The 27,172-nt window shown below is 49.0% G+C and overlaps 1 protein-coding gene across 4 annotated transcripts in view; it reads right to left on the bottom strand.

Moving 5' to 3' along the window:
- Positions 1-27,172, bottom strand: part of ITSN1 (intersectin 1) — a 243,466-nt gene that overhangs the window by 32,349 nt on the left and 183,945 nt on the right. For all 4 annotated transcript variants that reach the window (XM_058296182.2, XM_058296184.2, XM_058296183.2 and 1 more), the window contains 4 exons: positions 24,208-24,325; positions 22,311-22,502; positions 5,741-5,862; positions 4,193-4,299 (listed from right to left, as the gene is read on the bottom strand). In XM_058296182.2, coding sequence (XP_058152165.1) covers positions 4,193-4,299; positions 5,741-5,862; positions 22,311-22,502; positions 24,208-24,325 — 539 coding nt within the window. The remainder of the gene's footprint in view (positions 1-4,192; positions 4,300-5,740; positions 5,863-22,310; positions 22,503-24,207; positions 24,326-27,172) is intronic.

The following is a 27,172-nucleotide window of genomic DNA, read 5'->3' as shown; positions in this document are numbered from 1 at the left end:
GAAACAGAAAGGAATTCCATTCCATCATATTCTCTATGAGGAGCAAAACACTCTCTCTGCGAAGGGATAAAAATCCTTCTACCTTTTTAATTATTATCATTTTTAATGACAGGGGAGACAAGGAAAAAGGAAACAAACAAACATGGCACAGAGATCATCCTTGCTAGAGGACGCCAAACCACTTCCCAGACTCTGAGGGCCTCTGCCTGTAGACTCGGCCAGGTGGCAGGTCCCAAACCAGGCCTTACTATGGAACCAGGTTCCTACTATGTGACATTGCCCTGAGTCATCTTTTTCTGGGGTGTTCTACTATGCGGCAAGACTTATGAGGATGGGGCTTGGAAAGGTGTGAACAGGGCTGGCCCTCTGGTAAGCTGATTTGCAATCTCGTATAGAGGTTTAAAGATTAGAGTCGTTGAACAGTAATTAATCAACTAAGAAACATTTCGAAGAGCGCTCGGTGTTTTTGAATGAATGAGTGCTCGTATGCTCTGAAGTCTGCAGCCCGAGTGGACACTCACAATAAGAGCTAGCCACCATAAAAACTTCCTAAGTGCCTGATGCTTTTTACATATGTTACTTATCCCTATGTACTATAGAGGAAACTGAGGCACACAGAAATTGAGTGTCTTGACCGAAGTCACCCAGAGGCAGGCCTTGAACTCAGGTGGTCAGACTCCAGGGCCTGTGGCTTGCAGGACCGTGGGATGCAATAAGGCACGGCCCCCCCAGACCCACGTCCACACCCCGAGCTGCTCTCGGCACCGCCCCAGCCTCCAACCAGAAGCAGCTCTTTTATCTCTTGCCACCTCTCACCCCAATTTCTTTCTTTACTTCTCTGTCCCTCATCACATCCCCTCCACACCTTCCCTCCTTGCCTTCCTTTCTCTCCATTTCCCCGAGGCTCTCTCTTTTTCACTCTTCTCATTCTCCCCTCTCCAACCAAAAATTCCTTTTTAACTTCTTTCTCCCCTTACTATCTCTGTCATGTAAGATATATTTTTTTAGCTTTTTCCTTCAGTTTAAACAAAATAAAAGTATGTCTGTTCCTAAGTTTAAAAGAAGGTAAGTTGAATAGTTTATTATTTTTTAAAAATTTTTTATTTTTGAGGTGCCAGAGCCTGGGATTGAACACAAGAATATATGGGAAGCTGGTGCCCAACCACTAAGCCACCTCTGAGTTGGTTTTTTAGTTTTTTTATTTTTAGGAGGCACTGGGAACCGAACCTGGGACCTCTCATGTGGGAAGCAGATGCTCAACTTCTTGAGCCACATCCACTTCCTGCATAGTTTATACTTAAGTAAAATACTTTTGTTTTAAAGAATCATTCATGTCTTTTTATTTTTCCATCAAGAGGGCCAGAAAGGACCTTAATTAAAATAATAGTAAAATAATAATAAAAATAAATGTCCCCAACACATGGGCTTGCCCAGCCCTGTGTCACCTCTTCCTCCCTTTTGCTCTCTCTTCTGCCAGCTGCCCTGAGGGTTCTACATCTGGGCTCTTGATTAAAAAAAGGTTCTAGATCTTTCTGCTCTAGCCTGCTTATTAAAGGCACAGGTCTCAGCTCTCGGCTCACCAGTAGAGAGCCCTAAACCCCAACCAGAAGTAAGCCACTGTGTCCTGCTTTGTTCGATAAATCCTGTGGTCACCCTAAATACAACAGGTTGCTGGGTCCTTGGAGCAAGGGCAGCACATCTGTGGTTGCTCACTTGGTGGCATTCCAGGAGTGTTGCCTTAAATTCTCTTATCCAGAAATGCCTCCTTCTTACAGCCTGCCAGGTGACCTAAACCTCCCTTAATTGGGTTGGTCCTTTGCATTAGGAGATTATACCCAAGCAACAAAACAAATATAGGAAAATGTTCCTTCTAGAATCTTCAACAGGCACATGGGTGTTCACTGCAATCTTTTGATTTTTCTGTATTTTGAAATTTTCATAATATAATACTAAGCAGAGGATAAAGAAATGAGGTCCCTAGAAGGCTCCTATTAATTATGAGGATTTTATCTGGAAGATAGCCCAACTAGTTTATTCAGAGCATGCAAACTATTCCTGATCTCCTTCGAACAACCTGGGTGATAGGCAGAACAGGTACTGTTACTGCACATTTGCAATTCTATTTTATGTTTTTGGAGGTATGGGGGCCAGAGATTGAACCTGGGACCTTGTATGTGGGATGCTGGCGCTCAGCCACTGAGCCCCACCCAACTCCCCACCCGTGCAGTTCTAAAATGAAGGGTGCGAGAGTTACTGGCTCAAAGTCCTAAGACGCATTAGATGGTGCTGGAGCCTGGATAAAATCTTCAGACATCTAACTCCTGCTGCCATGTTCTTTCCACCTGGGCAGGACTGGGTGGGACCCCCAGGGGGGGGCCCCAGACATCATCTGCAGAGCAGCTGGGAACCTCTGTTCCCCCAGTGTGACTTTGGGAAGTCACCCGACCTCTCTGAGCTTCGTACCTGCAGCTCGATTCCTACGTCCGGGGCCATGGAGCCAAGCAAAGCAAACGGGAGCCAAGCAAATGCTGCACAATGCTGAGTGCAGCATTGGCCTGCCAGTGCCCAAGAAAGGGGATTCTTCTTCTACGATGGAGGAGGAGGGAGTGTTGAAGGGGGAGGACCTCTAGAAGGGTGGGCGCCAGGCACCGTGGAAGGAGCAGCTGACACCCCACCACCACCACCACCGACAGCCGCTCAAGGAAAGGGATTTTAACTTGGGGGTCTATTTTCAAAAGCAAACTGTTGTTCTTTTAAAATTAAGTGCCTCAGGAGTTGAGTTCAAACTTAGTTCCTAACCTCTCTCCTCTTTGGTGATAGACTTGAAAAAAGGCATCTTAACCAGCTAAAAAGCTGAAAAGTAAACCACAACAACAATAAAGGGTATCCCACACTTTAGATTTAGTACTTGAAGCTCTGGGGCTAATGCACCCCACTCCCCTGGTGACAGGGCAGCCTCTTTCCAAGGCAAACTTCTCCCCCCGAGGCCCCCGGCCCCAAGCCCAGCACTAACCACCTACAGCAGGTGCTCATAACCCCACGTGGCAGGTGCTGTTCTCATCCCCGAGGTCCAGGAAGGCCAGTGACCTGCCCTGAGTTCCCCAGCGGGCTGGCCCTGGCGAGATGGCTCCTCCTGCAGGCGGAGGATGGAAATACTCTCCTCAAAACCCAGCCTGGACTCTTTTCCCTTTAACAATGTGTATTCCAGAGTGCAGAGAGACCGGAAGTGCTCTTCTGCCTTCCCGCCCACCTCTCTGCATCTCCCCTCTGCCACCTCTTCATCCATATCCCCAGAGAGGGAGAACTTGAAATGACCTGACGCTGCCCTTCTAAGGGGCCACACTGAAGAACAGGCACTGGCCACTCTTGCCACCTGACTGTCAAGACGAGGGAGAGCCCTGGGGAGGCCGCCCTGTGCACCGGTGCCCAGGGGGAGAGCGGCCCCTCCTTCCAGAGGGCACCGGGCGCCCACACCACCTGCCCTGGGGCCCACAGTTTAATCTGTGTCCTGTTAAGTGATGTGATCTCGAGGGTCTGGTGAACAGGGAACGTGACTTACTTTTTTCAGAACTGGAAGGGACCCCTGTGATGCTCTGATCCAGCCCCTTGATGGTACAATTGGGGAAACCGAGGCTCAAAGAGAAGGGGCAGTGAGTTGGGGTCCCAAGCCAGGCCTCTCAGCTCTTGGCCCTGCCACGCACTAAAACGGGGAGCAGAGACAAATGGCTCCAGGCCCACTCCTCAGAGCGGTATTCTGGGGGTAACGGCTGGCTGACCCGGGCAGCGAAGAGCCCCACCGTGTCTGCGTGGAGGGGACAAGAGCGTGTGCAGGGGACCACTGCGGGGAGCTCGGGCGCCGGGAGCAGTGCGGCAGGGGGGTGGACCGCGCCCCGGGAAGGGGCCTGCCAGCCACAGGGAGCCAGGCCCTGCCCAGCCCCGGAAATCCTAGAACCCCAGTAAGGCAGGACGCCTCTGCGGGGCCCCAGGGGCCTGTGCGAGGAGACATTTGGGGCATGTTTCTGGAAAGCTTCAGGGCATGAAAGGGTGACGGTGCTCGTGAGTGGAAATGAGCAAAAGAGGCAGACAGCAACGCAGGCAGCATGCGTGAGGGGGACACGCGGGCCACACGCAAGGGCTAGTGCGTCAGCGCCGGGGGCAGAGCGCGGCCGGGAGTTAGAGAAGAGAGGCTTACTTCAGTAGTTTGATATTACACATAATCAGCTCCTTCCAGTTAACAAAAATCATAGCAACCTCTTTTTCTGTCAGCAGCTCAGACTCCATCAGGGGTTTCTGAAAGATCTACAGATGCAGAAAACGAAGCGGTTCAGAAAGCAAACAGTTAGCTGGAAACGCACACGCACGCGCATGCACCGACCTGCGCAGAGCGCACAGAGGCCTACGGCGCCTGCGCCTCGGCGGGGCGGCCTCTGTCTCTGGGGTGGGTGGGTGGGTGGGGGGCCCTCCGGGTCTGCACTGGGTGACGAGGGAGGCCCGCGCCGCGTCAGGCGGCAGGCGAGGCCGTCCCGGGTGGGCCCCGTGGGAAAGTGGGGGCTGCACGCTGCGCGCAGTGGGGGCGCCGGGCATCGGAGGCCCCGCCGCCTCCAGCGAGCCTCCGAGGGGGGAGGTCCCCAACAACGCTGCCCGCGGAGCCCCCTGGGTGCTGCCGCCGTTGCTGCACCCTCGGCCTCCTGGACCCGGCCCGGGACGCAGTCGCCGCCACCTGCAGTCCCATTGCCAAGGGGTGGGTGCTCAGCTCTCCGGGGCTCCGGGAAATAAATGGCCCCTTCCTCAGCCCGGTGTGGATGGGCAACTCACAGTCGGTCAGGGACCTGGTAGAGCCCCCTGTGGCTGCGTCCCTGCCAACAAGGGGGACACTGTCTACCCTCGGGGGCGCTTCTGAAGGTTCTTTAGGGTGGGGGACAGCGAGCTTCAGTCCCCCACCCCCATCTTGGTCTTGCCAAGGCGGATGCCCAGGGACCGTGGAGCCCAGGGCCACCACCAATGGCTGTGCCTTTTGTGCCCTGCACAGCGGGCCGTAATAAGGGAGTGGCACAGCTTCGACACCCTCAGTGTATAGATGATAACAAGCCAAGTGTCGTGAGCAAGGGGCACCTTTTCTAATGTGCATGAGCACGTCCCTGGAGCTAATGGCGGGCTCGCGGGCTAGCACCCACCCTGTACTCACCCCGCCGCGGAAGGCAGACCCACGTCTTTCCTGGTTGTTGAGAATATCATACAAGATGGTTTCACAACTGCTTGGGGGAGGGGTTCCAAATCTACACTACTTTTCAAATTGTGGGGTGACCCTAAGATCCGACTTTGCACACCCCGTTTCCCAATGTGGAAACTTCCCATGCGAATGGACAAAAGGCTTCCTGAAAGCAACGTGCCCCAACTGTGTATCTCCCCAGCCTTCTGAGCCTTCAACGGCTTCCTGGGAGGGTAGACAAGATAAGGCATCATCGGGGGCTCCTGAAGGATCAGGGCGGGGAACACTTGCCTCCTGCCATGCAGGGACCCCTTGGTGTGAATGATCTCTGCCCCTCTGTGGGTATGAACTAGAGTTGGCCAAGGACAACAACTTAACCATCTTCTCTTGGGGAAGATGCTACTATGTAATTTACAGATAAGACACCAGAAAGTTCCTCAGGCTTGGATTCAGGGCACCGGCCTCCCTTGCAGAGGTGCCCTCCTTCCTCTCCCCACCCCTGCCCCCTTTGTCCCCAACAGCTGGCTGTACCTCAGTGACAAGCTGCAGGTCATTGACGTAGTTCTCCTCCGTGACGATGAGCTCGTGGATGTAGCCTTGCCGCTTTCTTTCAGTTGGGGTCAGCATATCCAAGAGATGTAAGTCGGAACACCCTGGAAAACACAACCATTTGGGACAATTTAATCCAAGTCTGGAAAAGCTGCTAGAGCTGAAGATGCCTGCATCCTCGTGGCTGGTGGGCCCCGTGGCCCCAGTCCAGTGGGGCAGCACACTCCTGTTTCATCGAAAGCACTGAAGCAATGTTAAGAGAGAAGACAGCAACATTTGGCCGACATTTTCCACGCCATGCTAGGTGCCAGGCTAGGAGGTTGGCATGGACAACTGCATTACATTTCATGCAGATCCTGCAATCATCTCCATTATACGGATGAGGAAACTGAAGCATAGAGAGTGTGACTCACCCAAGATCTCTCTGCCAGGGAATGGGGAAGCCACTGGTGAAGAGACTCTGGCTCCAGAGGCCACGTTCTACCCTAGGCCAGTGCCATTAAGTGTAAGCTACAGGAAGGCAGGGGATTATCTTGAGGTTGGTTTTTCTTTTAATAGGATGATGTGGCTGTGCTGAGGCTCCAATGGGCCTGGCGACCAGGCAGATGCAGGGTGCATCCAGACTGTGCTGAGCAAGACCTATGGCTGCCACTCAGAAACCCTATATCTTCAGCTGCGTGGCCCCGGGCCCCGGAACCTTGCCGCCTGAGGAAGAGGCCTCGCGGGTGGCTGATGGAAGCTGGTGCACAGACAGGAGGTGGCGCCTGCCCTCGACGCTGCTCCTTAGCATGTTATTTTGGGGTTTGCTCACTTCAAATGTTCCTCAGGGTCACTGGCTGTCCCGACACAGGCACACTGGAACAAAAGTGGCGCGAGAGGCTCGGTTCTCAGGAGCAACCGACCTCTTCCAGGCCACTTCTTTCTCTCAGGAGTTCCTTGTTTCATCGCAGAAGCCAGATTCATCAAAGAGAGAAACCAGAAAGTGCCCTGGGTGTAGGTGGGGAGGGAGGCTGATGGGCTGAGCCTCATGCACTTGCTTTTCTCCCCACAAGGGGGCTCAAGGGAGCACAGTGTGAAAACCCTGGCTGTGGACCAGTGACTCCAAAGGCCGGTCCCCTCCAGCCATCCTCCCTCCCCCCAAAACGGAACATCTGGCACGAGCCCGGGAACATGCGGTTTAACACGTTTGCCAGGTGATTTTGAGGCCCACGAAAGTTTGAGAAGCCGACTGTAGACTATCAGGGTTCGTTATCAGGGTTCGTGACTGATCCAGTGTAGACACTGGAAACTTCTGGGGCAAATGATGTCATCAACTTCTTGGCCAAAGCTTCAGGGTTCCAGGGATTAACTCTAGAGCTGGAGCACCTCCAGCCCTCAGTTCATCCCCTCCCCTGGCAATTGCCCTTTCTGGAGCTGCTGCTGCTCTTGTAGGAAAAGACGCCAATCGCAGGAAGTTTCCAGTACGGGCAGAGGGAACTCGGGGGAAGCCGCAAGGGTGAGCAATCATTACATTCACACCCTCCACACTGTCCATCCCAGAGTTCAGTCCGACCACTGTCGCCGTAGTCCCATGGGGCCGAGAGGGGAGGGTGAACCTTCCACCAGGTCTGCAGATGCTTCTGGAACTTGGGCCCTCGGTTCAGCCCGGGGCTTGGCCGAGCTGTTCTTCCTGCCCCAGGTGCCGATTTTCTTTTATTCAAACAGCTGCTTCAACAATGAATTACCAGGAAGGAAGCAAGTCATGACTGCTGATTGGCTGAGTTCAGCCAGGCTCTGCGGAGCTGCTGTGGGAGCTCAGGCTGATGGGACGCTGAGCCATGTCACCAGCTTCTTTGACTTTAACTGAGAAAGCCATCCAGGGAACACTCTTGAATTTGGGAGGAAAACATATCCTGCCTCTGCCCCCAAAACCCCCCACTGTCCCGTTAGTGAATCAAAGCATCCAGGGCTAAGAGCACTTTTTTTTTTTTTAAGTTGACTTTCATGGGTTTATGGATTTATTTATTTTTTCTTTTTGGAGGTACCAGGGATTGAACCCAGGACCCTATACATGGGAAGAAGGCGCTTAACGACTGAGCTATACCTGCTCCCTGCTAAGGACACTTCTGCTAAAGAACTGGATGCAGTCCTTGTATTATAAATGATCTATGATATTGCATAATATATAAGGGACTCGTGTGCCCTCTCACGGAAGCACAGTCTCCTTTGGAGTTTTCAGATGCTCCTTTCTGTAAGGATATTAGAATATAGGACAGAACTGTAGGTCTAAAATCACCCCACAAACACTGTACAATCATGTTTGCAGTGATATCCCCTGGAGTGTTCCAGGAATGCCGTGGACTCTTGCCCCAGAAAACACACACATACAACACACACTTGCACATAGTTTCCAGGGCTCACACACCCTCTTTCCAGCCTGTTCATGGATCCATTTATTCATTCATCAAATATTTACTGGTATCCTCCCATGAGTCTGGCACACGCTGTGCCGGCAGCTGGGGATTCAGGACTGAAGAGGAGAGGCACCTGCTTCCCGAGTTTACAGTTTAGGACCTTGGTGTTCACTGGTCCTCTGACAGCGGTACTGCCCCCTGCAGGCTGAGGGTGGTACTGCTCCCTGCTGCCGGCTGTGGATAGTCAGGTCTCCTCCCCCAGACGAAGGCAGTACTGCCTTCTCTGGGGGATTCTTGGTTACATTAACGATGGGAAATGACAGCTAGATTTTGGTGGACTGGGCCAGGACTACTAAACGACAGAAAACTGCCCATCCCAAAGGCCAGGAACACCCCCTTTGAGAACTACTGACATGACCAGAAACTGACAACCATGTAAAGGATCCACTACGCGGCAAGGATGGTGCAAGTGACCTGAAGAGCCACTCAGCATGCCTAAGGTCTGGAAACAAGGACCAGTGAGGAATGATGACAGCAGTGGCTGGCTGGCTTTGGATTTCAGAAGTTCTTCTAAGTCTTCAGGTTTTACCCAGTGAGTTGAAGAAACTCAGAACCAGAGCCAAAGGTCCAAGGTGGATTTGGGGGATTGGTCCAAGAACGCCAGCTGCCCGGGGCCAGCTGGCCATGGAGGGGTGCATGAGGAGGCCGCCTGGCCTCCCACGCGGGTGGGTCAACACCAGGTGGGCCCACGTCAGCGGAGGGAGCAGAGCAGTCCAAGGGCAGGCTGCTGGACCCAATGATCCCATTCCACCTAAAGCCACCAACCAGCCTGCCTGGAGACAGGGGGATGGCTCAGATGGCCTCTCCAGGACCCAGAACACAATGAAAAGCAAAAAATTTTGTGGGGAGGTTCATCTCTACAATATGTTCCCATGGTGTTGGCTTGGAATCATCTTTTTAGCCACCAAAGTGACCCATGGGGATGCTGTTTTAAAAATTGTGCTGGTGAATGCCAGACCAAGAGAACTATTAAAGACTTAAAATAAGCACTTTGAACTCAAACATATCCTTCCTTTGAAAATTTAATATTTAGAAAAACAAGCGAGTTTAAAAACTCCATTATTCAGAGCAGGGTAAATGGAAAAGACATTTCAAATAAGGAGTTTTCTTTCAGGGTGGAGGGACGTAGTCTTCCTCTCCTTTGGGTACCAGGATAAACATGGTTTGCTGGCTCCCTTACCCAGTGAAAAATAAGAAGATAAATTTCTGCGAAAAAATTTTCCATGAACATCTCGGTGTGGTGAAGGGATTCTTAAAACTAACGAAAATCCACTCCCAGCTGAGACAATATTGCAAACGACTTCGGGCAGTTAAAAATGATCCTCCTTACAGCCCATGTAAAATTCCTAATCCATGTGCTGTTCCTTATAATTATGCAGAGTTTATCATTAGACACATTTACAAGATAGAGTTGCAGACCTGAGTGTGGGGTGCTGGAGAAAAGTATGGGAAAATCTCACCCAAAACAGGTCATCTTGTCCCCCTCAACTGTCAATCACATGAACAGCATAATTTAAATAAATTGCTTTATTATCAACGCAATGCATGAATACATGCTTATTGAAAACATCTCAAAGGATTCAGAAGCATTTAGAACAAAGAGTGAACGTCACCTCTCTCCACGCTCCCAACCATTCTACTTCCTTTCCCAAGGAGCCTAATTTTGAAAACCAAACCAACCCCCACAGCAAGCTGGCCATTGAGCAAAGCAAATAAACAGGCCTTGTTCTTGTTATAAAAGGGCCAAAATATACAATAAGTTGGTCAATAAATATTTATTAAGCTCCTATGAAGTCCAAGAGACACAGAATAAGCAAGAGACTGTCCTTGTCCTCAAGGAAACTCACAACCTTGGGGGAGCCTCGACATGAAAACTAAAAATACCAGGCGGCTTTGAATAATGGGCCAACCTAGCTGTGCCAATGGTGGAGACTGCAGCAACTCAGAAGAGGAGCTCAGAAAAGAACGGTGGGGGCTGCAGGGACTCTGAAGAGTAACTGCTCTTCCTTCTGAGGGGAGAAGGGTCCTGCGGGGAGGTACTACTTGCACTGGGTTTCCACATGTCTGGGGAGGAATGGGTCATTATGTGGGGGTGTAGGAAACAGCGTGAGTCAGCATTTGCCCCACGTGCAAGATAAATACAGAGATGCTGGGGAGATAAGGTGGGAAGTAGGAAGGGGGCAGACTGTGGATGTCTTGCCGCCAGAATGGAGAGTTTGGAGAGAAAATGTGGAGGGACCAAGGGTGAGAGTTAATACCATCCGGCAATATGGAAGCTCCACTGATGGCTTTTGTTTTCATGGGAAAGAATGTACCAACATCTCAGCGACACATCTCCGAGATTTGGCCCCTGGTCAGCAGGACACAGGTCAACTGTGTCTTCAGAGTGCAGGTTTACACTGCAGGCTTCTCCATGGTTGGTCTGCAGGTAGGAAATGGGGGGCTTCATGGCCCTAGTCTCCCCTGCCAGGAGTGCCCACTCCCCCAAGGCTGCACTGGACTTTCCTGGGAAAATCAATCAAACTGCACTCCGCTCAACATCCTGGGCACTGTGGTTCATGTGGTGGCCTCTCATGTAGAAGCAGCAGGTGAAGCCCACGATGGATGCAATGGACAGAAGGTCCTCTGATTGAAGAACTGTGACCCTCCCCCCTGAAGCTAACGTCTGAAATCCCACCACTCTTTAAACCAGGATCTGTGCTTGGTACTGGGATTCAGGGATGAATGAGATGGGCTTGGTCCTTGGCCTTTGGGAGCCTTTGGTCTATTGGAAGCCTGGGCATTCCATCCAAACTTAGATCCTGGCCAGACTGCAGACACTCCCTAGAGGGCATCACTTCAAGTTCTTATCAACCTTTGAGACTTCAGAATTGCAAATCCTAAGACTCAATTTTTATGGGTGTATAGAGAAGCTGGATGGGCACAGAAGCCTGCTCTGAGAGGTGGGAAACACCACCCAGTGGCACTAAAGACACCCTCTAAGTTAAGCGGGTCCTAGTCATGCTCAGTGTAGCTGGGTCCCTCTTGGGGCTTTCACTCTACTCCAGTCATACCCCAGAAACTTCAGAGTGCTCATGTAGCTTCCACATAAGCTTAATGGTCTCCCAAGAAGGGGAATCCAGCCTACAGGGGGTGCCAGGCAGTTTAATGACTGTTGAGAAGTAGAGAAAATCAAATTACTCTCAGTCACATAATCATCTCTCAATCTTCTGTAACTAAGAATGTTAGGACATTTTCCTTTTTAAGGGCTATCATCCACTGCCTGTACCTGATGTTGGGATTCCTGGCCTGACATTATGTGCCCTTATGGTATGCATCATTTAACTCCTTCCTGGTCCCACTGGAAGTCACCACCTTTGTTCTTCTTTCTTGTTGAGAGTCTGCTTTCGGTGTGTGCTCTCCTGCAGTATTTTAGGCATCCTCAATAGCTGCCATAAACAAATCGTCTGGGTACACAAAGCAGATGGAGACGTTAGAATAGAAGGCCAAATGCATTTTTATTGGAACACGGCAGAGGAAAAAGTAATTTTGACTAGAGTGATCTGGGATATTTTGTAGAAGAGAAGGAATTTGAGTTGGACTTCACCAGGGAGATATCAGGGCTGGGGGCAGCAGTGAGGGATTCAAGCAGAAGGAGCAGTGGGAACAAATGGAGTAGAGTGGGGTTCCGGAGCACTGGAAGGAGGTGTGGACAGACAAGGAAACTGAGGCACAGAGGTGAAGTAACTTGCCAAAGCTGCAGTTAATCAATGTCGGGGGAGTTTGACCCCAGAGGTCACAAGCTTAACTGCGATGCTATCTTGCCTAGCGGGAAGGCGGGAGGTACCATCAAGGCGGCGCTGAACACCCAAGGAGGCGATTGCTTTTTGTCCTGGGTTGGAGAGCCAGGATGGTTTTGACTGCCTTTCCAGAAAATCTCTGTGGTGGCTGCGCGTAGGGGGGCTCAGAGCAGCGGCCCTCAAGTTTGGCTGTACATTGGAGTCACCTCAGAAGCTTGCAAAAGCCCCAATACCCCTGCCGAACCCCAGACCAATGACAGCTGGCCCTCTGGCCTGGGACTGCGGCGTCCTTGGTATGGAGTGCTGCCAGATGGTTCCAATGTGCAGCCAAGAGTGAGGACCATGGGATCAGAGGACACCTGCCTGGAAACCAAGACACTGGGGTGAAGCCCACGGTGGGAAAAGGGAGAGAAATTTTCAAACCAGATCTGCCCAGAGGTATAGCATGAGAGTTGCTACAACTGCTGAGCTAGGTTCAGCGCTCAGCAGGTCACTCAAGGAACTTGTCGAAAGGGCCTGATGGCATCCCTTCAAGAGGCCGTCCCACGGGCAGGGAGCCCAGAGAACCTCGGACTCTCTGTTCCAGAAGAGTCCTCCGCAGAGTATGTCAGGCCAAACTGCTGCCACCTGACCCCCAAGTCCAGATGAAAGGCCACTCGGCTCAATTCCCTCTTTTACAGTTGTGACAGTGGAGTCCAGAGATGTACAGTGACTTCCTTTAGCAGGAATAAAACCTCTGGTCTTAAATTAGTGGGGAATGGAGAATCGCAAGGAAAGCACCAGCTTTTTGAAGGGTGGGCCTGAGTGTGGTCCATACCTCCTTCCTGCCTGGTAGCTTCCTACAGGACCTGGCCAAGAGGACGCCAAGGCTTTGTTTTTGGAATCCAGGCTGTCGGAGGTCAGTGGGGCCAAGGGACAGAGGCAGCTGGGTCTTCTCTGAAATGACCCTTGGCAGAGCAGCCCTAAGCTCTGGGAGGCTCGGAGGAAGACGTTTACTTCTCAACCCAAATATATTTTCTTCACAGGGGTCTAAGAACAGCCTGGTCCCCTGGGGTCTCTCCTAACCTGACAAACGACCCCATTGGAACTCAAGAGATAACCTGAGCCTGGGACATTTCCCACCTCTTCTCAGCCACTGCACACAGGTTTCTGCTTCCATGGACTTTATATGCTAGTGGGGGAGTCAGAAAACCAAATAAAGGCCTAAACCTACAGTAATTAGGTGGTTATACGAATTATGAATAACAATTCTTTAGCAAATAAGCCCATTTCCTGTTTGGAAGCCTTCTCATGGGGACTGATTTTTCAAACAGCAGAGCCTCCCCAAGCACAGGTTTTGTACTGGAATCCAGGCCACAAACGGTGGGAGAACTGGACACTGTGATGTGTCCTTTCCTCACAGCCCCGTTGGGGAGAGCAGTATCAGACGCTCTGCCACAAACACTGCCTGAGCAGCCGCCATGAGCAAGGCATCCTGGGGGATAGGCAAGTGGGCAACAGAGGCCCTGCCCTCCACTTTACCATCTCCACAGGAAACAAGGTGGCCTCAGGCATTCAGTAAACGCTACGAGGTAGGCGCATCACCATTGGGTCATGCTGCTACTGAGCTGATCGTAATGGGCCTTGCCTTATAGAGCTCACAGTATAATATGGAGGTAAGAGAATCTGTGTATCTAGTCTTTGGTCTCTCTTATCACCCATCTTCCTGTAGGACAAATAACGAGGAATTTAGAAAAGCACTGCCTCATGGCGACTCAATGGAGTAGGGGGAAGGCAGTGGAGGGGAGGGTGAAGGGGGGCAGGTGGGAGAGGTGGGGAAGATGGAGTAAGGGTATTTTCAGCTGGGACACATGTGAGAATCCTGGGAAAGTGGTGAAGAGACTGCATGACCTGAGGGAAGATTCTGGGTGGGTTTGGGCAAGACTAGACAAGGTGGGGCCAGACAATGGACTCAATCCTGTGAACCACCTCCGATTTGGATCTGCAGGCACACGGTGGATAAATGATGCTACTTGTTTTATGGAAGAAGTGTGGGAGGTTGAGTCATGCAACCATGCCCAATGCACACCCCTCACTGCTTCCTGACTCCAGGCCAGTGAGACCAGGTGGAGGTCTGGAGCTGGGGGCCGCCATGATGGAAGTGAATCTTTCTACAATGTGGCCTGGAGGTCATAGGTGATGGTTTTCAAGAGGGCCAGTTAGAAAGCTGTGGGGCAACAGATTTGTGAAGGGTCATCGCGGTGACTCGAAAGGCAGTAGGAAGAACAAGAAGGCACACTGGACCAGGATCCCGGAGCCAGCTCCACCACCTGTCCAGCCCAGGACTTCACCTCCCCAAGTGAGAGAGGCTCCCTTTACCTGTGTTCTTTGATGCCTGTAATCTGGAAGGTTTTAGGTGATAGCAGCCACCGACCTGATGGTCCTGTCATCAATTCATGAAGGAAGACTTTGGCTGGGGGAGCCTTCCTCACAGGAGTGACAACTGGCTGTGCTAAAAAATTGAGCCCAATTAGGGGTTACTGCAGAGAGGGGAGGAAAGGGGGCTGCCGGGAGGGCTGGAGAAGAAAAGGGCAAATTAGGCAGGGTCTTGCAGACCAAACAGAAGTTTGGGGTCTTTATCCTATGAGGACTGGGAATCCACTGAATGATTTTAAGCAGAGGTAGGAGCTTAATCAGATTTTTGTGTTCTTAAAAGAGCTCTCTGCACACAGTGTGAAGAGGCAGGTCAAAGGCAGGCATGGGTATGTGAGACCAGTTAGAAGACCATGGCCCTCCTTAGGGGACAGACACAAGAAGCTAATTCCTCAGGGCCTTTGCACTTGCAGATCCTTCACCTTAGTCTGCCCTCTTTACCTTTGCACGCCTTTAACTTTCCATGTTAGGTGTCCACCCCAATGCCTCCTCTTCGGGCAGGCCTCTGGGCCATTCCATTGCTGTAGCCCGGCCCTCAGTCATGCTCTGTCCCATATCATCTGTCACTAGCTATGGTGATTTTGTTGACTGGTTTGCTCATTGTCTGCTCCCACTACCACTAGCTCCCTGGGACCAGGTGTCTTGTCTGCTTGTGTTCCACTGAGCGTAACCCTGTCACCATGGTGATTCCACATCCCTACAGCACTGCTTTTAGAGATACTAAGGCAGGGGCTACTTGTCAGGGAAACACAGCCAGGCTGGGCCTCTCCTGGTCTCACAGGCAATGTTCAGAGCCTTTGACAAAGCAGGAGAGAAAGAGGGAGGACTGAAAGATGTACTTCGGCCCCCTGAGCATCGGGGGGGACTGCTGGATGCCAAGTCAGTGGAGAACCGTGTCTTAGTTTGTCAGCGCTGCTATAACAAATACCACACAATGGTTGGCTTAACAACAGGAATTTATTGCCTCGTGTTTTGGAAGTGAGAAGTCCAAAACCAAGGTCTCGACAGGCCACGCTTTCTCCCAAAGTATGTGGCATTCTGGCGCTGGCGGGCTGCATACCTTGGGGTTCCTGGGCCCTGCCTCCAGCGCGTGGAGAGCAGCCTCATTCTCTGGCATCTTCTGACTTCTGGCTTCCGTTGTCTGACAGGGTCAGAATATCTTCCGCCTTAAAAGGATCTCTGCGCATAGGGATGAAGGCGCACCCTGATTCAATTGGGCCTCATCTAAATAGGAACTTCAAAGATCCTAGCCACACGTGAGAGCTCACTTTAGCCAATAAGAACATCTCCAAAGGGCCTGTTTACACCGGCAGAAAAGTGGATTATGACTCGAACACATCTCGATGGGGGACAGGATTCAACCCCCAACGCTAAGGATTCAGCCTGTCGGGAGGCTCCCTTCTCATGGGGGGCCTTTGGGCTCCAAGGTAACGCCTGGAGAGGAACGAGACATCCCTGGCTCTGCCTCCTCGGCGAGAGCAAAATGGGGGGCTCGAGCTGCTGGAGGTCCAGAAAACACAGCAGCAGCGTCCAGGGCCCAAAGCACAGGTCCCGAGCTCTGGCTCCGGGTGCATGCAGCGGGGCAGGGAAGAATTACTCTCCCAGGGACTTGAAGCATGCTGGGGGTGGCTGCTCTGGAGACGGCACTTTAGGGAAGCACCCCCCAGCAGCACACGTCCCCTATCCAAGCAGCATGATGGCTTTAAAAACTAGCTGCTGCTGTGTTTGGGCCCTGAACGTTCTATTCTCTGCTGGCAAAAGAACACAAGGCCACAGAACGCTGTGATGAGAAATCAGGGACCCCGTGACTCAACGCATTTGTGACAGGTTTATTGTGGACCGCCGCATGGGCCTGCCAACACAGTCCGCCGACGTGACATTTCAAAGCCTTGTGCATTCCGCTTTCTCTGCTGGCTGCCACACCGTCAGCCGTGTGAAAGCTGGGGTGGCTTCAGCGACTCCACGAGTCGGCTGATTAGAGCGTGGTCTCAAGCCCAGAGCGGCCTGGGTAAGATGTTTTTAAAAGCTGCTTGCTTCGACACAAGTGGCCTCCTGCTAATGGAGAAGAGGGACCATGGTCTGTGCACAAATCAGCAGGGTCAATCTTGAAATGAGATGTCTGGAAGTTTTAAAGGGAGCTGTCACATCTCCCCTCTCCACATTCCTGAAAAGCATGTTTTCTGATCGGTCTTCAAATGCACAGAGCCCACCTGCTGTCTTGGTTTAATGAAGTCTGCAGGAAGCCACTTACTGAATTCAGTGATGCCCAATGGTTAGGCACAAACGCCTTCTCTCCAAAAATGATGACAATAGCAAAAAAGCTTTTGGGTGTTCACTGGGTGCTAAGCATTATGACTAGCTCCTTTTTATGTGTGAAGAAATTAAGCACAAAGGGGTTAAGCAACTTGTCCAAGATCATACAGCTGGTAAGAGGTAGAGCTGGGATTTGAACCTATGCCCTCAACCAGCATCCTGTACTGCTCCTGACCCCCTAGAAGGGCCCAGGAGACACTTAGACAGATTCCTCGCCCTACCTCCACCCCCGAATCATTATCTTCCTATAGGCAACTAGTCTATGGGAAAAGAAACTGTTCCCAAATTTTAAGAGAAATGCAGCGCCATATTACACTGAACTTGTAGGTAAGGTCGATGTTATGATATTTGGACGCCATGTTTTTCTGGTGGAGGCCAGGAAGAGAAATGAGAAACTACAGCAGCACGTGTTCTTATGTCCTGGGCAGAGTTGCCCACAGTCAGGGTGAGAGAAATCCTGCTCGCTTGCACACACATGCACACGGGCACACACACAAACGCCCAGCCTGTTGATACCATAAAGCATGGAGCTTCTAAGAGGTAGCTTGCATAACAAGTTGCATTGATGCAACAATTTTATAGCTAATTCTCTCTTTTTTACATATAAATCTTAAATTTTTGTGACTCAAGTTGCATTTAAAACTGCCAACGGAGTTTTCAATTTAAGGAACAGAGCCTTTCTGAGAGGCAATGCAACCCTTTGGAATGGAATAGCTACACACCAGGATATGTTCTGGAAATCTGGTTTTTCTATAAGAGCCATTTTCTTAAAGAAGAGCTAAAGCAAAATAGTCACATGAGGCTATTGCAATCTATGAGCTTATCACAGTTCCCCATCCTACTAGATCCAAAATAGACATTTTGGAGAAGCAGCTATGTTTCTGTGCATTTTGGACCACTGGCATTCTGAAATGAGTAAGGTTAATGTACAATTTGAAGAAAAAAATTAATACTCTTGCTCTTTTTTCAATTTGCCAGGAAGCAGGACTGACTGTGCTTTGTTTTGCCCAGCCCGACCTGGCATCTGGGTGGGGGGTGCTTCCCCCCCCCACCCCCCCACTCCCCTTGTGCTGGAGCACAAAAGCCTTCACATTTTCTGATCTTCAGCTTCCTTCTTAGGCCAAATGAGCAAGACTCCAGGAGCCCCTTTCGAAGATACTGTAGCTTTGGGGAAGCTCGAATCCATTGGAAAAGGAAACCGTAAAGACATCTTGGCTTCCTCTCTGAAGGTGATGTGTACATGCCAAGAATGAGAACCCTGGTGTTTTCTTCACATTCATTGATTCATTCAGCCCCCTTACCCAATAGGCATATTTGAGCAGCAAACCTACCAAAGGCCAGGTGATGATATTAGGTATATATTAGGTTGAACTACATGAAATTGCTATTTTTATAGATAAGAAAGAGTACAATACTGGCAATTTCACATGGTTAAACCTACTGTTTAGAGGGTTGCCCTAAGCTAGCGTTAGTTGGCTTTTATTCTGATGGTATCAAAAAAGAGGGCGTAGATACCCCAATCACCATTTGCTATGGGTGTGTGTGTGCGCCATGCTTCCAGCAGAGCTGCTCGAGCCGGGTTCCCTTTTGGAAACAGGCAGACACCAGTTTCCACTGCACATTTAACAGTCTAACAGTTTGTCACTTTACAAAGGAATTATTCCTTTAGCTCAGCTTCTCACTGACATCCTTTTGGGCAGAGGCAGTCTGGGCGTAGGGACATGGGGAGCACGTGGTAAACACACTGTCCTTTTAGCTCTCTGTGCCCTGCTCTGTAGGGGAAAGCTTAGGAAGGCAAGGCACAGCTGCAAAATACAGGCACTTTTCCTTCTATTCTTCTTGTCCATATGCCACTGGAACAAAACCCTACCCAAAGCTCAGTTGCAAACATGTTTGCACAGACAAACCACACCAGTATAAAAATAAATGATTTAATGACTAGTTATTTTGGTTTAACAAAGAGCTCAAAATAAAACCTGACACCTTTAAATTCCAGGGCCAAAGGAGATACTTAGTATCACTTCACTAACTTAACTACAAGCAAAAGGCTTTCTCTGGTTTGTAACTTTGTGTTAACCAGATTTTCTGAGACTATGGCTAAAGTAGTTTAATCTGGTACTCAAGTGCAGATAATACAGGTAATAAGCAGGACATAATAAGATCATATTTAAGATATAAAACCAAGGTTCTGGGACCCATTTTATGCTGCTGCTCTGCAGCCTAAGCATATTAAATAACTGAATTTACTCAGTAGTAGTCACCAGAGCAGCCTTGGCAGCCTCCAACAGGGTCATATTTTAGCCACGAGTGACCAGGCCAACATGAGCCAAGGGGTGGGTGTTTCTCTGCCTCTAGCACTTGTGCTGTATTTGGCCAGAAAATCGTGGTGGGGCCTGCCCTGTGTGATGGGGGGCAGAGAAGCACCCACCCCCCTACCTGCCGGTAGCACCACCCTAGAATGATGACCATAAAAAACGGCTCCATGTCCCCTGGGGAGGAGTCACCTGTGAAGAACCACTGGGAAAGATGGCAACTGTACAATCAAACGCTATGGGAGTGATCTGTGAGGGGGAAGAGCAGTTTCCAGGGACCAATTCCTGTCAGCTTCACAAACCCAGAAGGCCTTATGGGAATGGTCTCTAGAGTGGGAATTACACATAGAGTGTGTTACAGCTGCATGTAAGATCTTACCCACCTTGACAACTGTATCCCTTCCTAGCCAAACTCAAACTGGAGAAGAAACTCTGACTTGTATGGGTGAGGTGGCCCTTGGGAAGAGGCCCCATAAGGGGGTGGGCTGGGGGTGCAGCGAGGGTGAGTGGCTTCCTTCCTGCGGGCAGGCCTCTGCCTGGCCTAACTCCTCTGGCTGGAACATCTGTTCTCTTCCCCTTTTTCCCTGGCTCCTACTTAGCCTCCAGATCTTGACTAAACTATCACTTCCTCCTGGAAGAGTGCTCTGGCTCTACAGCACCCTCTCCCCGCCTGCCTTGGGTGTCTGCGCCCGGTGTGCCTTGCAGCTGCCCCCTCGGTGCTTCACCGGATCTCGCATCCGCCCAGTCAGTTTGGATGGACTGCAGTAGTTGGGTGTCCCCAGCACCCAGCAGGGTACCCAAGCCCGAGTAGGTGTCTCCAAGAAACTACTTGTGGAATTGATGAGTGAAATCGCTTTGCAGCTGAGTGGCAGGAGAGGAACAATAAGTGAAGTTAATGAGGGTGGACCCAACAGTTTCAACAATGTGTACACTGTTTTATTTTGGCAGAGGCAGCAAAACTGGAGTGTGCAAGGCAGAGCAGGCCCCAATCAACAATACAGAAGATGGAAAAGGCTCCATCTTTACCTACATATATTTGGATGTTCAACAGTTCCTTATTATGGTACATCTTCTGGACTAATGTTTTGTATCCTGAGCCAAATCACACACCCGTCCAATGTATCAACAAGAGATGCTGAAAGCCTGATGAGATAGCTAGCCGCTAAGCTGGGGGGTCCTTCTAAGGTCTTCAAAACTGGAACAATTAGTTTATATATTGATCAGAGAGAGGGGTGGGGGTAGCAAGGGGAGAGGGAGGGCCGTTCAGAGCTGAGTCCATGAGAATCTGATCAGGTGTGTGTGCACAAGAGCACACGCCACGACTGGCACCCAGGCAGCAGGCCTCTCGCTGACAGCTAGTCTGCTTGGTTCCCGTCACCGCTGCCATGTTCCAACAGCAAGAACAGAGACATATCCGTCTAACTTTTATATGAAGAATTTAATTATCTATACACATAACTAATTCAAAAGGTTGTATTACAGTTGTTAAAGCCGCAGGTTTATATATTTATATATTTTACATTCACGTCCATTAAAATACTGAAGCGCGACGGAACAAGGAGGCGCAGTCCTCGCCCTCTGCACCATGAGAATGGAGAAGGACCTCTAGAGCACTCAGCACTGCCAGCACAGAATCTCAGAAGAAAGAGATGTACAAACAGAAGGCAACTGCATGTTAAAAAGTCATTAGTAGAACAGCTAGTTTGTGCTTGAGGCTTCTCCCCTTTTCTGTGCTGTCAGCAGTAGGCATTTTTATTTGTAGAGTTTTAAACTAGTGTTTAAAAGACAAACATGGCTTCAGCTATAGCACATCTAACACATGAACAGACCATGAGCTCCATTTAATATTAATCTGTAGAAATTCCACAGTCTAGTTAAAAAATGTAAACATTGGAAATTAATCGCTATACATTCTTTCTTGTCAAAAATTACTTTTCAAAATATGTCATTCCATGAAAAGTGATTGGAATAAATCTTCATGTAACACAGACTAAAAAGAGACTGTAGATATTCTTGATCATAACAACGTCAATGTTGTTGTCTACTGATTATGGTATGAAAACACGCCAAATTAAAAACACAGAACAGAAAACACCAACTCAACCAGATAAATCTGAGACCAAACAAAAACACAGGTGCTTTCTCAATGTGGCTACAAGGTCACTGTGCAAAATAAAATTAATGCAATAAGATTAGAGCATCATACAAGGGTAATAGCTTTTGCCATGGAGAGAACTAATTTCTTATGTACAGGATGTATTACATGCTCAACAAGGTACATCTGATACACACAAACAAGCACAAAATACCTTCTGTTTAATTGGGCTCATTCTACACATCTTTAAAAAACAAATATACTGAACTCCTCTGTATTTCTATAGTAAGGGAGGAAAACACCCCAAACTACACAATTTCATGGGTAACACTAGACAAAATGAAAAGAAAAATACATAAAGTCTCAGATTTATGGACATTTGGAACATTTTTTAATAGCACATGCAGCATTCCTTGATAGTGGGTCTTTTTGCAAAACCAAAATAGCCAAACAAGTAATTTTTTTTTTATTAAAAGGCTAAAATATATATTTAAAAATAATTTTAGAACTATTGAAAGCACCTGTGCAAAGGTGGGGGGAAATCAATTTGAGTAACTAGGAAAGCCACAAAAGGACCCACTACCCTGTGTATTTTTGTAATTTTTGCTTCTATCTCTGCAAGTAATAACTCAAACATTGCGATCACATGCAACTAAGGTAAAATGAGGTCAACTGCTCAGCAGTGAGTTCTTCTACTCAGAAGGCAGTAGGTGATCATGCTGGAAGTCACATGATCAAGGCTGCATCTCCCATCATCCCTCTGGGCAGTGATATGGGATAGTGGGTCTCTTTGAGGACTTTCAAGCCTGAGTGGGGGATGGACAACATATGATTCCTAGAAAAAGGAGGAAAACAACACATAAGCAAAACAAAACAATGAGCAAAATTCAAGCTAGGAAAATGAGTCAGGCATGTAAACAGCATGGTGCCAAAATGATTTAAAAAAAAAAAAAGGAAAAGGGGGGAGGGGAAAGAAGGGGGGGCATGCTACAGAAGGAATGGAAAAAAAAAAATAACCCCACAGGATAAAATCTTGCATTATAGAAGGTCTTCAAAGAGACTGTTGCGAATGCAGCAATGGTCTAGCTTTAAGTTCTGCAAACAAAGCTCGGTAGAATCAGAGCAATGCTGCATGTTTTACCGTCAGATACCAGAGCGTAGTGGCAACAGAGCTGCCAGGGCACTTACATTGCTGGCTGGGGTCCATGTCTGTGGTCAACTTCACATAATTGGATGGGAAGAGCCCCACTTGTCCATTGACTTCTCCTTTCCACCAGTCGGGGTCCTCCTTGTTGAGGACGTTGATGATCTGGCCCTTGTTGAAGGCCAATTCGTCATCGTTCTGTGCGGTGTAATCGTACATCCCGATCACCTGGCACACTGTAGGAGACAGGACCGGGTGAATAGCTGCAAATCCACCACAGGGCATGCAACGGCAGCCTGGAGTCATTAGGTATTTTTCGCGTGTTATTTTGCCCTTTCAGAAGAGGATGGAGTTAAGTGGAAGTTCTCTAACAAGCGTGTTGTTGTGTGGGCAATATAGGAAGATGAAGGACTAAAAACCAAGATGACAGCAATATTTCCACACTAGGTCTTGAGTGTTTACAACATCTTCCTCTTTGTCATGTCTGCTTGTCAGCAGAAAATGTGAAGCGGTCATCTGAATTCTTTCATGAAGTCATTTCTATTTGTGTACAGCGTGCAGCAGAACTACTTTACCAAAACTTTGACCCAAGGGGTGGCCCAACACCGGCCCCATCGCCTACTGCAGGTCATGGGGACTTTACTATAGTTTTGGTTTTTTTCTCCTTTTTTTAAGTGGAAAGCAAATATCACAAAAAATTCAAATCTCAGTGAAAAATAAAATCAGTTTTTAAAGAATTCTTCTGTACCTCTGTGTTTCAAAATGTCACACAGAAAGACATATCCACATTCAAGTAGTTTTTTTTTTCTCATTTTATCTCAAGCTTATAAGAGGTTAAATTGTTCTCATTCCCTGTTTTGTTTTTGTTTTTTTCATTTTGGATCAGTCTACACAGTTAGGATGCAATCTCCAATTAATTTTTCTTAACCAGGTTTAGGCTTTCCAAATTCCCCAGCAAATGATTTCTGCGGGTCTCAGCCTGGTGAAGTGGTTGTATTTCAGCAGTATGCCTGGAGTGGGGTACCCTGCCAGGCCTCCCCCAAGGGAGAATAGAGCCAGTAGTGCCCTACTCTCTGTCCAAATACTCAAGCAAAGGGGCCTGGGGTGGAGGGGATGGGGAGGGGGTTAAGAGGGGGAGATGTTCCAGGAATCAGTCACAAAGTACCAATCCTTTAGTTTCTTACAAAGGTTGCAAGTTTTCATCTTATTTCATGGAAGAGGTATAGCACAGACACCTAACCTCAAGGTACTGGAACAAAAAGTACATTTTCCACAACTGTTACCGGAGAATTGGTGGCTTAAAGACCTAAGCAGAATTCTGCTCCCCAAACCTCACCCCTCTCAAAAATTACTGAAGCTTCTAATTTAGTTCCTTCCATAAGAAAAGAGTCAACCAGCTCGACGGCAGCACACTGTTCTCTTTTTGCCCTTTTGGAAAGTGTGTCTGACATCCTGCCCATAAACCGAAGCCCCCTCTGTTCACAGTAAATGTCACAGGGGAGTTATTTTCGTCTTCAGTGAGCACATCACAACCAACAGGCCCCCATGGCCTCCAGCTCAATCTCCCGACCTATTTAGACCCCAGCCATTTATTTTTAGGACTCTCTTTCTGTCCTTTCAGCCCCGACCCCAAATCCTACTTTAAATAGCTGGAAGGAAATCAAGAGAAAAGTCTGCTTAAAGCCACAGCATTCACGACTCCTTTAGGAAGAGAGTCCCAACAAGGGCTCCGTTGTACCCAGCAGAGTAAAGCTGCTTAGATATTTGGTTCCTTTGAGAAACATATTCCATACCATGCTATGGGGTATCAGTCCCAGCAACTACCAGAAGTGCTTAAAGGCAGATGTGGAAAACAATAGAAAATGCTTAATGATAAAAACGAATGGAAAGACTCAAGTGACACGCACACCCTTTTCCCACCATAGACCGCAAACTCCTTACCTGCAGGCAAGGCCGCTGACTTAGGTGGCTCTGTTGGAGTGATTTTGCTCGACCCAGGGCTTAAAAGTTTTACATAATTAGCTGGGAACCAGCCTATCTGGCGCTTCTTTCCACGTGCCTAATAAAATAATCACGTGAAGAATTTTAAAAAGTGCATTTAAAAAAATAATACAGTTTGCTTTGTAACAGAGCACATAAGAATTATCATTGGAAAACAAGTAGCATTAACATCAGAATCTATGGATTATTGTACTACAAAAACAAAATGTTGTAGCTAAATTTCAAATTATGGCAGTTGTTGGTCAGCAAATCTCAGAATGTTTTTACACTGGTGGCATCAAGTTGATCACACATTCAGGATATACTGCATTATGTCTAGGACAGAAAACTTCTGCTTCAGTAACTTTAGCTCTCAGCTGTTAATTTCAGGTAACACAGAGGTTACCGGTAATGGCAACGTTAACTGTGGATTTTAGGAGTAAGATGGCAGTGAACACTGAGTGCTTTCTATGAGCCAGGCCCTGTGCTAAGCACTTTATATGCATTTATCCTCAAAACCATTCCAGCAGTGTGATACCATTATTATTCCCATTTTCCAGATGAAGAAATGAGGTTCAGAAAAGTTAAGTGACAGACCCAAAGTCACAGACTGGATAGTGGCCAGCCAGGATTCACAGGCATATCTGAACTCTTCTTATGGGTAACATACAAACTCAGATGCAAGACAATGTACAGCAGTAAATACAGGACACAAGTAATCTAAACTTTATGCCCGTTTAAAAAATCATTAGGTCTACATAATGGGTACAACCACATTTTCTACTGCCACTTCCTTTCTCCTTTACTTTAATTCAACACAATTCAATCTTATGCAATCAATTTATTGACTGTTTATGGGCTAGGTGTGGCTGGAAAGGGATAGTATGTGACAGAGAGAAACTTAGAATAAAGTCAGTGAGCCAAGACTCACTCAATTCCGACACAATTCTAACAAATGGAAAAGATGCTTTAATTGGGGTTCATAAGCAGTGCTGTGACTCATCTTCTGCATACTCACCCCGCCCCCCCCCCCCCCCCCGTATCTTTAGAAACAGGCTCAGATAAAAAGAGGCCTCCGGGACAGGGTGGGAGGGAGACATCTGGATCCCTTTTCTTAACTTTTGAATTTTAAGACGTAAATAATATTACCTAGTCCCAAAATAAGGAACTAAACCTAAGAAGAAAGAGAACTTCTACCACCCTACCTCTGCCCTCCTACCAGCCAATCTGCTAAGAAGGGTACTTCTGGGTTACTTCTAAAACACAGATCAAGTTTCGCTTTACTTGTCTCAGACTTCAGGCCCTTGGCTCAAGGACTGCAGCTTTTATTTTCACAGCGAGTCCACGCACGAGTAAAGCCATTCATTCCCAAGTTCCCACACGTTTAGCTACCCAGTAAGCTGCCCTGTGGCTCCCAATGGCCCTACTCTTCCCCCGTCCTCTGTAGCTTCACAAGGGCAGAACACAAGCGCTCACCAGCAATTCCTACATCAACAGTGAGCGAGCCCTTGGGTCTGAGGCACTGGAAGATAATCCGGCCATGACCACGTGCCCTCTTTAAGTAGACTGTAAAAACTGTTCAAAACCCTCTTTTGAGCAAGGTCCTAACATATTGAGGACTAAAATATGGTCCCTGCTTTCAAGGAGCTGAGAATCAAAAGGTGGAATCACAAAATATGCATGGAAAGCTGAGTGATAATAGCATCAACAATCAAATACCACGAGGGGCCCCGAGGTGCAGGGGCAGACCTTGCCTCTGGTGGGGCTGCTTAGCAAAAGCTTCACGAAGCAGCTCTTGAGGACTTGAGAGAGGGAGGAGTTGACCATTCGTCCTGAGCCCAGGCAGCAAGGCAGGGGTCTGAGGGTGCCGCTTGTTTTTATCGAGAACAAACCATCAAGGGAGGCTGCAGCAGGGGCACTGCTGACGAGTGACGCTGGCTGACCAGGGGAACGAGGGCACCTGTGGAAAGTCTTCATGGTCAGGCTGGGGAGGAGGGGTAGTGGGCATCCCCAAGGCTTCAGAACAGGAAAGTGATGGATGGGATGAGAAGGCCAATTAGGTGAGAGTGGCATAAGTCTAAACAGGAAGTGATAGGGACTGGCAGCCAGGGAGTGCTGGCAACCCACTCATGTGGCTGTGCGGGAGAGCTTGCTCTCGGCTGGTCCGTGTGGCTGCCCTGGTGAGCTTCCCGGGCTGTGTCATTGTTAGCCACTCTCCAGGCTCTGCCTCCTGTGGCAGTGAAGCCCCACGTCTTTAGTGCACTGGTTAGCTCCGCACTCTTCTGGCACTTTATTTTTTTATTTAGCTGCTCCATATGCACAGAAAGGTACTGTTTCCTTCACCTCACCGCCACACAGATATTCCCCTCCTTGCCCAGGGCTTGCCTTGACACAACAGTAAAATGAAGACAGTCGGGAACCAGAGACCTTTCCTAGGAATTCGTCTCTCCTCCAGAGTGAAGCTCCTGCACGTACATTCCAAGCCCCATCCTGCAGCTCCCCTCGAGGGTCCATCTTCCATGGCTAGCAGTCTGCACAGCTGCCTTTCCGGGCCTTGCTCCTCCTCATCAATCTTAATTTAATTTTCTCAGGGTCCTACTCCTGCCAGGTGAAACCAGCTGACGGGATACACCAAGCCCCAGGCATGTAAATGGAGACCTGGCTCCCTGCTAGGAATGTCAGGGTGCTCACCCAGGGGGCTTCCAGAAACGATTCATTCGATTTTCAGCAACAGCTGTGCTGTGCGCTAGGCACCATGGCCAACCCTAGAGGGGGATGGCTAGGCTCTAGGCTGCCCTGCCCATCTCTGCTGCACCAAGAAGAGGCATGGGTGCTGGGAGAGAGTCCTTCAGCAAGTCTCTAAGCAGCCAACGTGTGCATCAGCCCTGGAGGATGCCACCCTTCCAAGCACGCTATGAAGCCAGGA

The sequence above is a fragment of the Dasypus novemcinctus genome, chromosome 4 (genome assembly GCF_030445035.2).
Source record: "Dasypus novemcinctus isolate mDasNov1 chromosome 4, mDasNov1.1.hap2, whole genome shotgun sequence".
NCBI classification, from domain to species: Eukaryota; Metazoa; Chordata; class Mammalia; order Cingulata; family Dasypodidae; genus Dasypus; species Dasypus novemcinctus.
The sequence above is the reverse complement of the archived record's forward strand: the minus strand, read 5'-3'. Positions and strand labels throughout refer to the sequence as shown.